The 16,363-nt window shown below is 41.0% G+C and overlaps 1 protein-coding gene across 1 annotated transcript in view; it reads right to left on the reverse strand.

The window, feature by feature from the left end:
* LOC124545832 (odorant receptor Or2-like) overlaps positions 1 to 16,363 on the reverse strand; it is a 49,847-nt gene that overhangs the window by 16,260 nt on the left and 17,224 nt on the right. The window contains exon 3 of the mRNA XM_047124789.1: positions 3,060 to 3,161. Coding sequence (XP_046980745.1) covers positions 3,060 to 3,161 — 102 coding nt within the window. The remainder of the gene's footprint in view (positions 1 to 3,059; positions 3,162 to 16,363) is intronic.

Consider the following 16,363-nt stretch of genomic DNA (forward strand, 5'->3'; position numbering starts at 1 on the left):
CACTTTTCGATAGACACGAAATACTAGAGACTTTGACATACCGACACAGGTAAACGACACTCACAGTGACTTGCTTCATGGAGGGGAGGGGAGAGCCCAATCAGAGAAAACGAGCAGGTCCATAAAATACACAGGCAGGCACCTGGCCCACAAACATGGGTCATGGCTCCACGCCTAGCGATGACACAACTACTTTGTTTGGGGCCCCCTTAAAAAGGACTGCGGGCGCTCTATCTACTTACGTGGAGTTAGAAAGAAAACTGATGTATGTGAACGCAAATCGATTACTTCATTGGTGTGATTCATAGCATTCGTCAGTTAGATCGGAACGCATTCCACTGCAGGTTGCTCGATTTAATTTTATACAGTGTTGAAGAAAGGCCGATTTTCTGAGAATAATTAAAAATGGCTCTGAGCCCTATGGGACTTAACTTCTGAAGTCATCAGTCCCTTAGAACTTAGATCTACTTAGACCTAACTAACCCAAGGACATTACACACATCCATGCCCGAGGCAGGATTCGAACCTGCGACAGTAGCGGTCGCGCTGTTCCAGACTGTAGCGCCTAGAACCGCTCGGCCACCCCGGCCGACTGAGAATAATTAAGAAACAGCTTCCGGGTACGTCGCAAGTAGCGTATAAGTAGATGGTAACAACCAGTACTGTCCAGTTAAACTACCAGCGATTAATCATTGGAAACAGAAACAAACGTAAAAGAATCAAAACTAAACATCAGTTGGAATGAGTGCATAAAACTTCTTACAGGGAAAGTAGATTCCCGTCTGAGATCCATCCAATCAATCTCAAGTAAATTTGATTTATGCTCTAAACACGTGGTTTACGGAACATTCATTCGAGCGATTGATGAGTGATGCTATGGCGTCACAACCGAAATTTACAGATTTTTCCCCTTCGTCTTCCTAATGTAAAATGTGGAAACATACACTGTAGAGTGGCCAACCGATAGGAATGAAACTTTTGGGATATATGAACTGTATCAGAGATACCACAGCTGTAGCCATAAATATAATCTCTAAATGGACAAAGATCATCGGCTTTGATCGGATGTTAGTTCAGATGGGTGCTCAGCTTTAATTCTTATCCGGAGAACAAACGTGTAATCAGATGCCGGGAATACTTAAATGTATGGGAATCATATTAAAGTATTACGTTCACAGACAAGATTTCTTTGTTTTTCTGTCATAGGTATCGATTAGTCCATGTGATGACCAAGTGTAAGCATGTGTGTCAGTTACTTTGAAAGTATATTGTTAAAATCATTTTTATTTCATTTAAAGCACTAATTCTTTCATTATAAATTAGTAACCGTGGAATAAAATATGGAAGCTTTTCTCTTGGTCCACGTAAATTTCTTGTGCCACTCCATGTGCAGCTATCTTTTGTCTTTCAATTTCGAGAGGACCTGCAATCATTTTTACATTACAGAGATCATTCATAAGATACGTGTCATCATCCGAAAGAAAACGGCATTAAATTCCACAGTCAGTTTATAGATTATCAAAAGAACTGCCGTCCAAGCTAATTGTAGGTCATAGTTATTTTATAGTTGCTACTGAAACTGTTCAACAATTTATGCAAAAGCGTTCACGGTAGAATCAGAGAAACTATATTTCATGAAAATTTTGTAACGTTGCCTTCATTGCTAATTATTTCAAGTCAGAACTTACAGAATGTCAGTATTTTCGTTACTCAGTTACCTTATGTAACTTCAATCCGTTTAAAGAGTAACGGTGACGTTAAAATGTTCATCTATTTGAGGCCTTTAGCAAGTACGATTAATAAAGGAGATTACGAAGATACAGCGAAAACTGGTACACTTCGTCAATATTTAATTTAGTAAGAGCGAGAACTTTAGGGAGTTATTCATTTAACTCTAGTGGCAGGCGTTAGAAGAAAAGCAAACTGCTTCACATAGAGATTTCCATGTGACAAATTGCAGGCACCCGTATACATTCAACGAAGTTTCACAACAGTTATTTAAAGACACGAGAGCAGCTACTGAAACCTCCTGACGGTCATTCTGCTGTTGCACCATTCACGAATACAACAGGGAATAAACAGAGGAAATCATATTTCTGTAGGTGCGTACCTCCACCAGAGACCTCAAGGTGATTTGCGGAGAAGACATGTAAACGTACATGTGAAGTTCACATTTAATGAACCAAGATTTCTCATTCAAATGTTTGCTGGATTAGATCGTAATTGACTCCAAGGTCTAAATCTCTGCCGTCCCGCTCAAAGAGGGCAGCTTACTATCCTTCACTATCCATTCCGGAGTACCACACTAGCATAGCTGCTCGGCACACTACCAAATTCTGCGCACAGCAACTTCTGGTTGCAACCTAGCTATATTTCAGTGTTAGCACGTGAGGACATCTAATGTTATACTTGACGACATCTGATGCCTCCAGCACTGTCTGTTGCCCAGTTAGCATTCTTTCAGTTTAACATTTTATCTTATTTTATTTCACTGTCTTTTATTTTATTGCCGGCCGGGGTTGCCGAGCTGTTCTAAACGTTACAGTCTGGAACCGGCGACCGCTACGGTCGGAGGTTTGAATCCTGCCTAGGGCATGAATGTGTGTGATATCCTCAGGTTAGTTAGGTTTAAGTAATTCTAAGTTCAAGGGGACTGATGACCACAGCAGTTAGGTCCCATAGTGCTCAGAGCCACTTGAACCTTTTTTTTATTTTATTTGTTTTTTTGGGGAGGGGGGGGCGTTTAATAAGAGAAGAGATGAATAGCTTGAACAAATCAGTAACGTATTTCGTTGGACAGAAAGCGGATAATATCATGTTTGACTATTCGGGTGATCGTTACTGTCAAGGTAAGGGCATAATGAGGTCAAACATAGACTGTTTCAACGTCTGTCGTAAATCTATTTAGACATGGCTTTTAAAAAATTGAATATTTCCACTGACTTTATGAATTTCTCGGACGCAGAGTTTGTAAATGGTAAATTAAAAAAGAAGTTCCTTAACGAAATTGACGTTGATGTTTCTGGATTCTCATTGTCAAATCTCCAACACGTACTTACCTGCTCGGTTACATTGTGTGCGGCCCAGCAGTAAAGGAACACGTGACTACTTGGTACCGGAAGGAAAGAGGCGCACATGAGAACTGCACTGAAGTCTGTACTCTGTAAAAACAAAGATAAAAAATGCATCACAGCAGAGAAACTGAAGTATGGAACCAAATAGAATATCGCAAATTGTTAAGATGAGAAAATCAGTGTCAAAGGAGTGCCTTAAACAGTTTTACAAATAGTAGTTAACAATACATGTATGATCACCTCAGACGTACTTTTGCTTATAAATTAGTCACCTATCTAATATCTGCTGTCTAGCGCCGGCCGAAGTGGCCGTGAGGTTAAAGGCGCTGCAGTCTGGAACCGCAAGACCGCTACGGTCACAGGTTCGAATCCTGCCTCGGGCATGGATGTTTGTGATGTCCTTAGGTTAGTTAGGTTTAACTAGTTCTAAGTTCTAGGGGACTAATGACCTCAGCCGTTGAGTCCCATAGTGCTCAGAGCCATTTGAACCATTCTTGCTGTCCAGCTTTGCCACTGATAACAGCAGCGACGCGACTTAGCATGGAAGCAATGAGAGCGTGGCAGATTGCTGGGGGGGAGGGGGGGAGTTGCCACCACATTTGCACACACAACTCACCTAATCCCAGTAAATTCCGGGGAGGGTGACGATGAGCTTTGACGCCACGTTCTGTTGCATCCAAGATGCGTCGATCGGCCTCGAATCTTGTGAGTTGGGTGGCGGGGCAGCACATCAATTGGAACTCATCTCTGAGTTCCTCGTATCAGCCCATCACACTCCTTGTGACAAAGCGCCGTACCTTGTTGAAAGATGCCACTGCTGTCGGACAACGTCATCCTCATGAAGGGGTGCACATGGTCTGCCACCAGTGTACGATACTCCTTGGCCATCGTGGTGCTCTGCACGAGCTCCACTGGACCGATGGACGTCAACGTGAATACTCCTCAGAGCATAATGGAGCCGCCGCCGCCAGCTTGCCTCCTTCCCACAGTACAGGGTCAAGGAGCTGTTCATTTCGAGAACAACAGACTCGCTCCCTGCCACCTGCATGGCGCAGAAGGTATTGCGATTCATCAGACCGTCCGGCGCTCTGCCACTGCGCCAGCGTCCAGTGCCCGATGGTCTCGTGCTCATTTCAGTCATAGTTGCCGATGCCATGCTGTTAGCATTCGCAAATCCATGGGTCGTCGGCTACGGAGGCCCATCGTTAGGGGCGTTCAGTGGACTGTGTGTTCACTCTTGTACACTGCTCGGCATTCAAATCTCACTCTAGGTCCACCACAATTCGCCGCCTGTCTTGTTTCAGCAGTCTCCCCAGCCTACGACGTCCGAAATTTTAATGAGGTTAGCTGCCCTACCCCACGATGTCTGGACGTGGTATCACAGCGGTTTCGCCACATATCGAAGACACTCACCACAGGACTCGTCGAACTCCGGACAGGCCATTCAGTTTACTAAAAGTTCCTGCGGAGCCTGCGGCCCATCACAATCTGCCCTCGGTCAAACTCAGACAGATCGGGCGCTATTCCCTTTCTACATACGGACCGAACTCTCACACCATGAGTGTGTCTGACTAACAGTCAGAAGGACAGACTTGCATAAGGTGAAAAAGCGTGGAGAGTTGAATCAAACAAGTCTTCGGACTGATGACCACGTACGCTATCCTCATATCGCTATTCACCACAGAGCAGCGTAATTTCGGTAAAAAATAAAAGCACTTTAACACCGACAGATGTGATATAATTATATAAAGTGCCCCTCTCTACCCTGAAGAAAGCCTCCGTAAGCCCGCCGAAAAGTCGCTTATTCTACTGTTTGTAGTAATTAGTTTTGACAGGACAGTACTCCTACTAGGGCATTAACGGCACTGGTAGCATTAACGGCGATCTGTTTATTTATATACGTCCTCATTATCCACTGTTCCTTCGAGGACAAGGGATGTGACGAAAATGGCTTAGCTACGGTTTAAGTATTGTTACCACAGGCAATCGAACATCCAACCACTGGGTAGAAATAGCGATATATGGGATCGTGAGGACAAGCTGTTTAGGTGTGCTCATTGATTAGCTGCCGAAGAAAATGACTGTGTTCCAGTGTAGTTTTCATCCGACAGGACAAGATTATCCTCCGAAATATGTAAGATTTTGGGACATACACGGTGTTCAAGCATTATGACACAGTCTTGCGAATGAAGCTTTCTTTATGTTCACGTTTGCTTCCGAATATATACTGAGGTTCTGGAAATTTGGTTTTGCCTTGGACTAACACTATTTCTTCCTATTAAATAAAGAAATATGTTTCAGTGAAGTTTCACCACTGTTTTCATTGATATTCAGCCAAATATAAGGAAATTTTGCATGGTATTGATTAATGTATCTAAGAGGATTATGGGTCATTTTTAACTATGTCTGTCAGGTTACCTAAACGCAAGTGCAGGGACCATGACATCTTTAGGAAGGTGAACGGCGTTAAAATTCAAAATTACACACCGAATTGGGCGGAAAACTTAAATATCGACAATGACACTGGTGAGATGCTGAAAAATCTAAAGTAGCGGTGGGTGTGAAAATCGAAAAACATGAAAGACAGCGTTGGTGGTAAATCGAAAAATACGTGATATGGTACTGGCAGGAAATTTTAAAATCCAAGCTGACGGTGCAGGAAAATATAAATAAATATCTTTGCATCCTTTAAAATGAAGTAAACTATCAGAGTGTTGTATTTTGTCAGACATTAAAACGAAGCAAAGATGTTACGCTGTGAAAGTAAAATAAAGAAAGCATCCATTCAAACTGAAACAGCCTTTGTTGCGTAAAACGAGGAATCCAATTAGTATGTAGCCCACAATATTCAGAGATATCCAAATGTGTTACAGTATTTCCACGCACAGCAGTTATGTCATTTTCTTCATCATCTGAAGAACCACCATGTTCAAAACCTACTTGAATGATCAGCTCTCCTTATCGAAATTATGTAACATACACACATACACACGCACACACACACACACACACACACACACACACACACACACACACACACACACACATCTGTAACCCCATGTAACAGTGCTCACATTATAATCTGGAATGTAATGCCTATCATCTTTATTCGAAAAGAAGAATTTTTTTATGCAACGGACAGACAACTAGCAGCATTCTTAGAAGGTACATGAGGAGCAGATGCACCTAATTTTCTAATGAGCGTTACTTGTAACGAACATTTTGTTGATATTAAACAGACTTAATTTAATGTTTAATGAGCCAGTTAGAGTAGGACTTTCGCTATGGATTTTTACCAAATACGTCTCCAGCAAAGGATGTAAAACTGTGTTAGGAGGATATCAGGTATTTTGATATTTCTGGTTTCCCTGTAAATAACAGATATAACTTGTCAATTGTAAATAAAGAGAAGGCTGATTATTCAAAGATGAGTTGAACGGAGAATCTAATACTGAATTTGTTCGTCAGTGAACTGAAACGTTTGCATTTGACACTGCATCAGGAGGAGAAGCACAGACAAAGATTGTGAAACAGTTTTCTGTTAAGGATTTAATCTTTGATAATTAATGGCAATCTGCATAGAATTCCAATGTTAAAAGCAATGTATGGTATGTTATTCAGACCCTTCATGACTGCCTATTAGGACACTAACGATGCGGCTTTTAAAAACTGCATACAAACGTTCCCGTGCTAGACTCCCATGATAGATCTCAACACACTTTGTGGATAGCTTAAGCGTTATTTATAACTGGAGCCACTGAAGTCTTTTCTTCACTAACAGATTGCTAAATGGAGGTGTAATAATATTATATTGCGCAAAATCTCCCAATGAAACATGTACAGAGGACAGTATCATGACATGACTTACTTCTACGAGTGCACAGATACCTTTATTGCCTATAATTCCACCTAATCAGCGACTCAGTAATTCCGCAATCCTAAAGTATGCCATGTATCGATGAGTCGACAGAAATGTTCGTGTAATTTTCTCAGAGAAGCCAGGACAAGCTGTATCTCGATCCTACAGACAAAAATACTCTGCCCGCTATTTCAGACTGACCGATGCCTGATCTTTCAAAGTAATCCACAGGTGTACCATATTACGGCAAGCCGAGAGTCACATGCATTGTCGAGCAAGCGTGAGATAGGTAACAAAATGAAATGGTTTATAGAAACGTCAAACGTTACTTTGTTAAGCATGAGTTATATCATTAACTACTGATTATAACGATCAAGCGTTATTAAAACATCGAACAAATCATTTGGTTTCTATTGAACACTGCATCTGTTTTCGGAAAATTCAGATCACTCAGATACTTTTGAACATGACGTTAATGTACACAAAATTCAGATCGTTTGGTATACATTTGAACATGACAGTCTGCGTTATTGCATGTCTGCTCATCTTCAACAGCGTGGCACCGGTAAGCTGCGTGTGTACCTAGCAGTGAGTTACCGCACGTAACCTGACCTGTGATTGTCTGTTAGTTGCCTTTTGGAAGCCGCCGCTGGCGCGTGTCTTGTGCAGTCTTACATTTGGAATTCGAGTTCTGTTGATGTTCTGGATGTACAAACGTTTTCTCGAGATAAAAACGATTCACTTCTTCTATGAAAATATATACTATAAGAAACTGCATTGCATTTCTTGTTATGGAAACTCAAGGGCATGTCGCTTGTTTGGGTGAAGTTATACATTTCAGATGTCGATATTTTTTATTTTATAGGAGAGAAAAACAGAGTGACTGAACTTTTTCTTGGTGTTGTCCAGGTCTTCATAGTATTTTCGGGTCTCTGTGCCAATAAATTTTGCTGTGGTGACAATGCGATATGGCTTCCTAGTGTATCAAAGTGGAAGCACACTGGAATTTGAGACACCTGTTTTTTAATTTCAGAAACAGCCTTTATTAATCTTCGTTCGGAGGAAAAATAAAATATTATTCGCAGGTAATCATTCTCCGCGTCGTATGTACTAGTAGTACAGGTTCATTTCGTAACGAGTTTCAAATAAGTGGTATGACTTGGAGATCTGTATAATACCGAGGAGACAACATGTACTACCATAAATAAACCATGTATGCAATTGAAAGCCGGCCGAGGTGGCCGAGCGGTTCTAGGCGGTACAGTCTGAAACCGCGAGACCGCTACGGTCGCAGGTTCGAATCCTGCCTCGGGCATGGATGTGTGTGGTGTCCTTAGGTTAGTTAGGTTTAATTAGTTCTCAGTTCTAGGGGACTGATGACATCAGAAGTTAAGTCCCATAGTGCTCAGAGCCATTTGAACCATTTTTGCAATTGACAATTGTTCGAGTACACATTCCACTGATTGATTCCAAGATTGATGTGGACTGTAGTTGTTATGCTTATGGATGACCATACAGTCACATAAGCATTTCATACCTCGGATTCAGTTTTTCCAATTTAAATATAAAACAGTTCAATACGAAAATACAGGTGCAGATATTCAGTATGCCACTTTAGGGTGCTCACTGGACGAATCACTATGTTAATTCTTTCTTTATTAATTTGCTAACACGGAAATTTATTTTTCAATTTCACATTGCGTTGGGAAAAGTTTTTCTACTTCAGAAAGTTTATCATACACTACCGGCCATTAAAATTGCTACACCAAGAAGAAATACAGATGATAAACGGGTATTCATTGGACAAATATATTATACTAGAACCGACATCTGATTACATTTTCACGCAATTTGGTTGCATAGATCCTGAGAAATCAGTACCCAGAACAACCACCTCTGGCCGTAATAACGGCCTTGATACGCCTGGGCATTGAGTCAAACAGAGCCTGGATGGCGTGTAGAGGTACAGATGCCCATGCAGCTTCAACACGATACCACAGTCCATCAAGAGTAGTGACTGGCGTATTGTGACGAGCCAGTTGCTCGGCCACCATTGACCAGACGTTTTCAATTGGTGAGAGATCTGGAGAATGTGCTGGCCAGGGTAGCAGTTGAAGATTTTCTGTATCCAGAAAGGCCCGTCCAGGACCTGCAACATGCGGTCGTGCATTATCCTGCTGAAACGTAGGATTTCACGGGGATCGGATGAAGGGTAGAGTCACAGGTCGTAACACATCTTAAATGTAACGTCCACTGCTCAAAGTGCCTTCAGTGCGAACAAGAGGTGACCGAGACGTGTAACCAATGGCACCCCATATCATCACGCCGGGTGATACGCCAGTATGGTGATGACGAATACACGCTTACAAAGTGCGTTCTCCGCGATGTCGCCCAACACTGATACGACATCGTGATGCTGTAAACAGAACCTGGATTCATCCGAAAAAAAATGACGTTTTGCCATCCGTGCACCCAGGTTCGTCGTTGAGTATACCATCGCAGGCGCTCCTGTCTGTGATGCAGCGTCAAGGGTAACCGCAGCCATGGTCTCCGAGCTGATAGTCCATGCTGCTGCAAACATCGTCGAAATGTCCGTGAAGATGGCTGTTGTCTTGCAAACGTACCCATCTGTTGACTCATGGATCGAGACCTGGCTGCACGATCCGGTACATCCATACGGATAAGATGCCTGTCATCTCGACTGCTAGTGACGCGAGGCCGTTGGGATCCAGCACGGCGTTCCGTATTACCCTCGTGAACCCACCGATTCCATACTCCGCTAACAGTCATTGGATCTCGACCAACGCGAGCAGCAATGTCACGATACGATAAACCGCAATCACGATAGGCTACAATAATACCTTTATCAAAGTCGGAAACGTTATGGTACGCATTTCTCCTCTTTACACGAGGCATCACAACAACGTTTCACCAGGCAACGCAGGTCAACTGCTGTTTGTGTATGAGAAATCGGTTGGAAACTTTCCTCATGCCAGCACGTTGTAGGTGTAGCCACCGACGCCAACCTTGTGTGAATGCACTGAAAACCCATTTGCAGATCACAGCATCTTCTTCCTGTCGGTTAAATTTTGCGTCTGTAGCACGTCATCTTCGTGGTATAGCAATTTTAATCTCCAGTGGTGTATATGTACAATGACTAGGAAGACATACCGTCTTTCACATAGGATGCACCTTTATGTCATCTTTAATCATCATCGCAACACTCTGTGAACTGCCCCACCCATTAGAATGTAGAGAGTAATGGCAGTCAACTTGTCGATTGACCATCATTCGCCAAAAGATCATCACTGAACCATCTAGCTGTAACCAGGTGGTAATCCCTCTAAACTAACCATCATTGTCTCACCCAGTGGTTTGGGGTGCGTAGTGGCAGCCATCTTTTACACTAACCATAATCGCCCTACCCTGAAAAACAACCATTAGTGCTACAATAGCATCCATGTTCTTATATTTTTCATATATATTGTTAGAAAATATATAACAAAGACGTAAAAAGCTACTTGAACTCCAGAATATATCAAAAAAGGGAAACTAATTATCACTCTAGGTGTGTCGCTTAGAACTATAATGTACATATTAGCACACTGCAAATCAGATTAAGAACTGATAATAAATGTTTAATTCTCGACAAAATATACGTACGAAACCATCGTTGCTGTAGATAAAGTCAAACTGAAGCTGAGTTTGTGCTAGAAAAAGTCCTTAGACACCTTTTTCAACCTCTGCAGAGATTGGAATAAGTACTCCGTAAAAGGATAGGTCAAGACAAAAAATAAAGCCAAAGAAAACAATGCACTAATGAAAACTGAGGGTTGAGATATTGAAGAAGAAGAAGAAGAAGAGGAGGAGGAGGAGGATTACAGTGGGAAACATGATGACGATGTAGAAGAAGAGGATAATTACAATGAGGAAGACGCTGTCCAACAAATCGTCTACAAATCTCGAATTTATCCGTCGGAATAACCCAAATAATCTGGTAGAGCAGTAGGGTTTAGTGATAGCTTTGAAGGTGACAGTCAATAATTCATATCATAACGATATCATCTGAATATGAACTTCGGGATGAACCGATTATTTCTTGAAGTTAACAGTGTCTGTGGAAAATAAAGACTCAACTGCAGGACGGGAAGCTAGGTATGAGAACATGTCGTCAGTTGAAAGATATCGACGAAAGGAGAACGTCGCAAATTCGAAAGATATAGAAACAGCTCAAGTAATTATCGTATATCGGAAGCACGTGTTCGATCTTGGCAACAGATGGTGACAAATCGCATATGATTTCAAAAGACAACTGAACATATAAGCAGAATTGTAGTGATATTGTGAAAAGCTGGCTGTCACAGAAGGTGAGAGCTTCTGTGCCTCTACGCCCGGCAACGAATAGATCAACACAAACCTAGAAACTTGGACACATTGAACATAAACACACAAAGCACAAACAAATTCAGCGCATCCAAACTAAAAACCAATGGCACACACTCACCTACAACACTAAAGCTACTCACAGATTTGGAAACAGATCGAAAAACAAGGACCGAAAATAGCCTGCAGAACAGACAGCTCTACAGATAAAACTTAGGACAACCAGTAAAAACGCAAATAACACACATCTGGAAGCTATCAGCTCAAATGTCAAGACTGCAGTTCAGTTTATGTTGGACAGAAAGGTAGAAAATACAGCACCAGACACAATGAACACAGAAGGGCACTTAAGAGGATCAGCTGTCATTCTGCATTTGCATATCACCTTATAGGTATTAATAACAGGCCAATGGACACAAACACTAACCTAAAATTCCTTAAATTCAGCCACAATGCCCACAGAGATTCGCCATAGAAGAAAATTAACATATAAAAAACGACACAGCAGAAGTAAAGCAAATTATGAATGAATATAACGCACTTGCCGCGGAACCCTCTTCTCAGCTCTGAAGGAATTATCAGAAGATCAATCCGCATAACACACACACACACACACACACACACACACACACACACACACACACATCGACGCCCAGCTCCATTTGGTGAAGTAACAAATGAATATTAAACACCCCGTAGGGGCATGAGAAACTGGAATCAACATAAAGTGAGAACACTCAGTTAACATACACACATCCTCCCCTGTGGCTCACCAGCTCACAAAAGTCAGTGAAAACCAACGTATCCCCACCGTATTTCCAAAGCCAGTACTTTAATCAAGCGAATGATAATTGAAAAATAAAACAAGCAATCCTTGATGACAGTTGAACATGACATAATGACATTAGTAGAAATATTTAACATTATCAATATCAAAACAGGAATAATTTTATTTTTGGCTTAACATTTTAGTAAATATACGCAACATAATACAGAAAATACCTAAATAATTGCGGATGAGTAACTGAAGCAAACTATCAGATAAAATGCAAATATTAGACACACACATATACATTAGATATTACTTGTAAGATATATTTTTCTGTTACTAATTTTGTAAATGTAAATACAATACTCAGAACTGTCTGATTTATAATGTCAAATTTCTATATATATTATTTGACAGAGAATAATTGAACCCAATGATGATGTTGGAACTTCACCAACACAAGTCAGTGTGCTAAACAAGAAGAATTTACTGTCGCTGAAGGCAGAGCCACAATTCCACAATCATATTTATATTCCTCGGAGAAACGGCCTATTGACATGTAACAGAACAGATCCAGAAAATATCTCTCCAGATTCTGTATTTCTGGATTTTCAGAAGTCTTTGACACCAGTCTTCACAAGTGGATTCTAGTCAAATTGCAAGCCTTTAGAAGGTCGTTTCAGTTGTGTCACTGGATTCGTGATATTTCATCGGTAAAGCCACACATCGTAATAACTGGTAGGAAGCCAGTGAGTGAAACAGAAATGATTCCTGGTGGTCCCCCAAGGACTGCTATAAACTGTCTGCTACTCCAAAGCTATATAACCGATTTAAATGCAATCTGGGTAGCCCTCTTAATCTATTTGTAGACGATGCTATTGTTTATCATCTAGTAAAGTCATCAAAAGATCAAGAAGAATGAATTCAACGAGATGTCTACGTGGTACAAAGAAATGGCAATTAACACTAAACAATAAAATGTTAGTGTTCACACAGATTAGCTTCATTAGTTGTAGTGAGCTTCATGTTGAATGGACCTTTTGCAACATAAATAGTAATGGCATGAAATGAGTCATTTTACGTTAACATCGTAAATGAAATTGCAAGTATGGCAATTTGATGGAATTTTAAAAGGTTTTCACTTTAAATATACAGATGTGGGTTAATAATTATTACCCACCACGTTTTAGACATTATAATAATAGGAATCCTTCTATGGAACAGAAAGAGTTGTCATGTAGAACCTTTTTCAGTGTGTTTTTAAATTTTGCTTTGCTGTCTTTCAGACATTTTATATTACTGGATAAGTTACCAAAAATTTTAGTTCCTGCATTATGCATGGCTTTTTATTAAAAAGATAACCTTAATGTGGAGTAATGAGCGTCACTTTTCCTTGTGGTATTGTAATTATTCTTGTGTGCTGCAGTTAATCATTTACAACAAACTTATTAATGAGTAAATATACCATGAAGCAGTAGTGAATATACTTAACTCCTTAAGGCCACACACTACAAGATAGTCATGGGTGAACACCACTCGTCATTCTTACAGCACTTTTTTCAGTAATGAAAACTTTCTTTCTTTGAGATATGGCATTATTCAATGAAAATATGCAAAATATGTCAAATTGCTGATTTGCAACGAGTCTAAGTGCAGATGTGGCTGAACTACAATGTTTTAGGAGATACAATATGTGCTATTTTCAGTTTAATTTCTCATGAAAATGGACACAAAAGAATTTTGAATTTTCCACGAAATTTGTTATTTTCTCACCATGTTTTCACTTAGTACTGGTGTAGTACCCCATGTAGAACTAAATGTGTTGTGTGTTTTTAAGATTCAGATGAGACTATTAGAAGAAAAGACAATCTGAAGAATATCGTTTACCATTTCTTCTGTTTTTGTATGTATGTTTAGGTTTATTACTAGTGTCATTCTAATTGTTGTATATCAGACACAAGTTGGTTTACATAAAGGGTGTTCGGAAATTCCTGTTACGAACTTCTAGGGCTTGTAGAGGCAGTGAGTACATAATATTCTGAAAAGGAACCCATGTCCATAAACGTATCATTTCCGTTCTGTGACTAATTCAGTTTAGATATTTAACTCATCCACTTCATCTTGAGGAACTGAATTAGGCGTTAAGCAGAACATTTATAGATCGAAATGAAAGGTAACCAAACATTCATTTATCACTTAAGCATATTTTTTTGTATTAGTACTTAAATATTACTTGTTTACATTATTCCAGAACGAAAAGTACCCACCATACTGTATGTACAGAACAGCACTAATGTATTACAACAGCGATTCGTTGTGGAGATCACCAACTAAGTTGCGCACATCGTTCTTACGAAGCATGTTCTGCTAAACACTCTCGATCCCACTTGATGTCCGTTCAGATTCTAGTGCAGTTGGCAAAACTAGAGCCAGCAGGTCTTCCTCTGTCTCTACATACATCTCTATATTAAACTTTGCATACGACCCCACAGGAAGTGGTCCATAGAAGTAAATCCCCTCTTCCCTATTGTATACCAGAACAAGCAACCATGAGACTTTTTCTCTTTCCCTCTGCTGACATGGATGTGTTACGCATCAGAACTGAAACTGTCAGAAACGGTAAGTTTCAGGACATGTGTTCCTATTCCAGGTCCTCTGTACTCGCCCCACTCTATAAGTCCTAGAACTTTGTAACGGGAATTTCCGCGCCCCTGTATACAAGGAACAGTAATGGACTTGTGACTGATCCTTGTGGAACCTCATGTACGAATTACTGTAAGCATGACTTTCTGAACTCCCTTAGTTAAGTATCACATTACACATTGGTTGGTTTTACCATCAACGCCTTAAGACTTCAACTTATCTAGGAGGCAACTGTGATTCTCACACTCAAATGCCTTAGACGTGTTACATAAAAATACTAACCATCTTTATATTATTATTAAGTTTATCGAAAATTTTGGCGAGGAACACGTAAATGGACTCTCATTAGAGCAACTCTTCTGATATACAAACTGTGGTTTTTTGAGGACATTACTGTTGCTCAGGTGAGACACAGTTCTGGTATACGTAATCTCCTGAAAAAGTTACAAAAATGATGTCAGTAATGAACCTAAAAAGGTCCTTTAAACTCGGTTACTTAAGAACCGAAGTCCTGGAGGCAACTGACACCATGACTCTGTTTGTCCCTCTTTTCAGAGATGGTTGGGAACTGCTGCGATACAGAATGTATAATTAAACGCCATATAGCCGTCTAGTTTGCAGAGTTATTTTATTTGGCTACTAGTTTCGGCGATTTACTACGCAGTATGTTCTAACAGTCGAATCATGATAGTTGAGGGTACCGCTGTAACTACTAATACCAGTACTGCTGACCTCTGTTTTGATCACAACCGAGGTGGAATCTTCCTACACGCCGGTCAAGGACCTGGAGATGGCGTGGTAGATCGCCGAAACTGGTAGCCAAATAAAATGAGTTTGAAATGTGTTCAATTTGACGTCATGACACCATGAATTCTGCAGGGCTGTCCATAAATCCATAAGAGTACGAGGGGCTGGAGATCTCTTCTGAAAAGCACATTGCAAGGGATCCAAGATACGTGCAATAACGTTTGTTTCTGGGGAGTTTGGTGGGCACCGGAAGTGTTTAAACTCACAAGAGTGTTCCTGGAACCACTCTGTAGCAATCCTGGATTGTGGGGTGTGGCATTGTTTTTCTGGAGTTGCCCAAGCCCGTCGGAATGCACAATGGACATGGATCGATGCAGGTGATCAGACAGTCTGCTCATGTATGTGTCACCTGTCAGAGTCGTATCTAGACGTATCAGGGGTCCCATATCACTCTAACTGCACACGCCTCACACCCTTACAGAGCCTCCGCCTGCTGACGTGCAGGGTCCATGAAGTCAAGTGCTTGTCTCCATACCCGTACACGTCCTCCCGCTGTGTACAATTTGAAACGAGGCAACACGTTTCCAGTCATCAACAGTCCAATGTCGGTGTTGACGGGCGCAGGCGAGGCTTAAAGATTTGTGTCGTGCAGTCATCAAGAGTGAATGTGAGTGAATTCGACTCCGAAAGTCCCTATCGATGATGTTTCGTTGAATGGTTCGCACGCTGACACTTGTTGATGGCCCAGCATTGAAATCTGCAGCATTTTGAGGAAGGGTTGCACTTCTGTCAAGCTAAACGATTCTCTTCAGTCGTCGTTGGTCCCGTTCTTGTAGGTTCTTTTTCCAGCCACAGCGATGTCGGAGATTTTATGTTTTACCGGTTTCC

The sequence above is a fragment of the Schistocerca americana genome, chromosome 8 (genome assembly GCF_021461395.2).
Source record: "Schistocerca americana isolate TAMUIC-IGC-003095 chromosome 8, iqSchAmer2.1, whole genome shotgun sequence".
Lineage (NCBI taxonomy): Eukaryota > Metazoa > Arthropoda > Insecta > Orthoptera > Acrididae > Schistocerca > Schistocerca americana.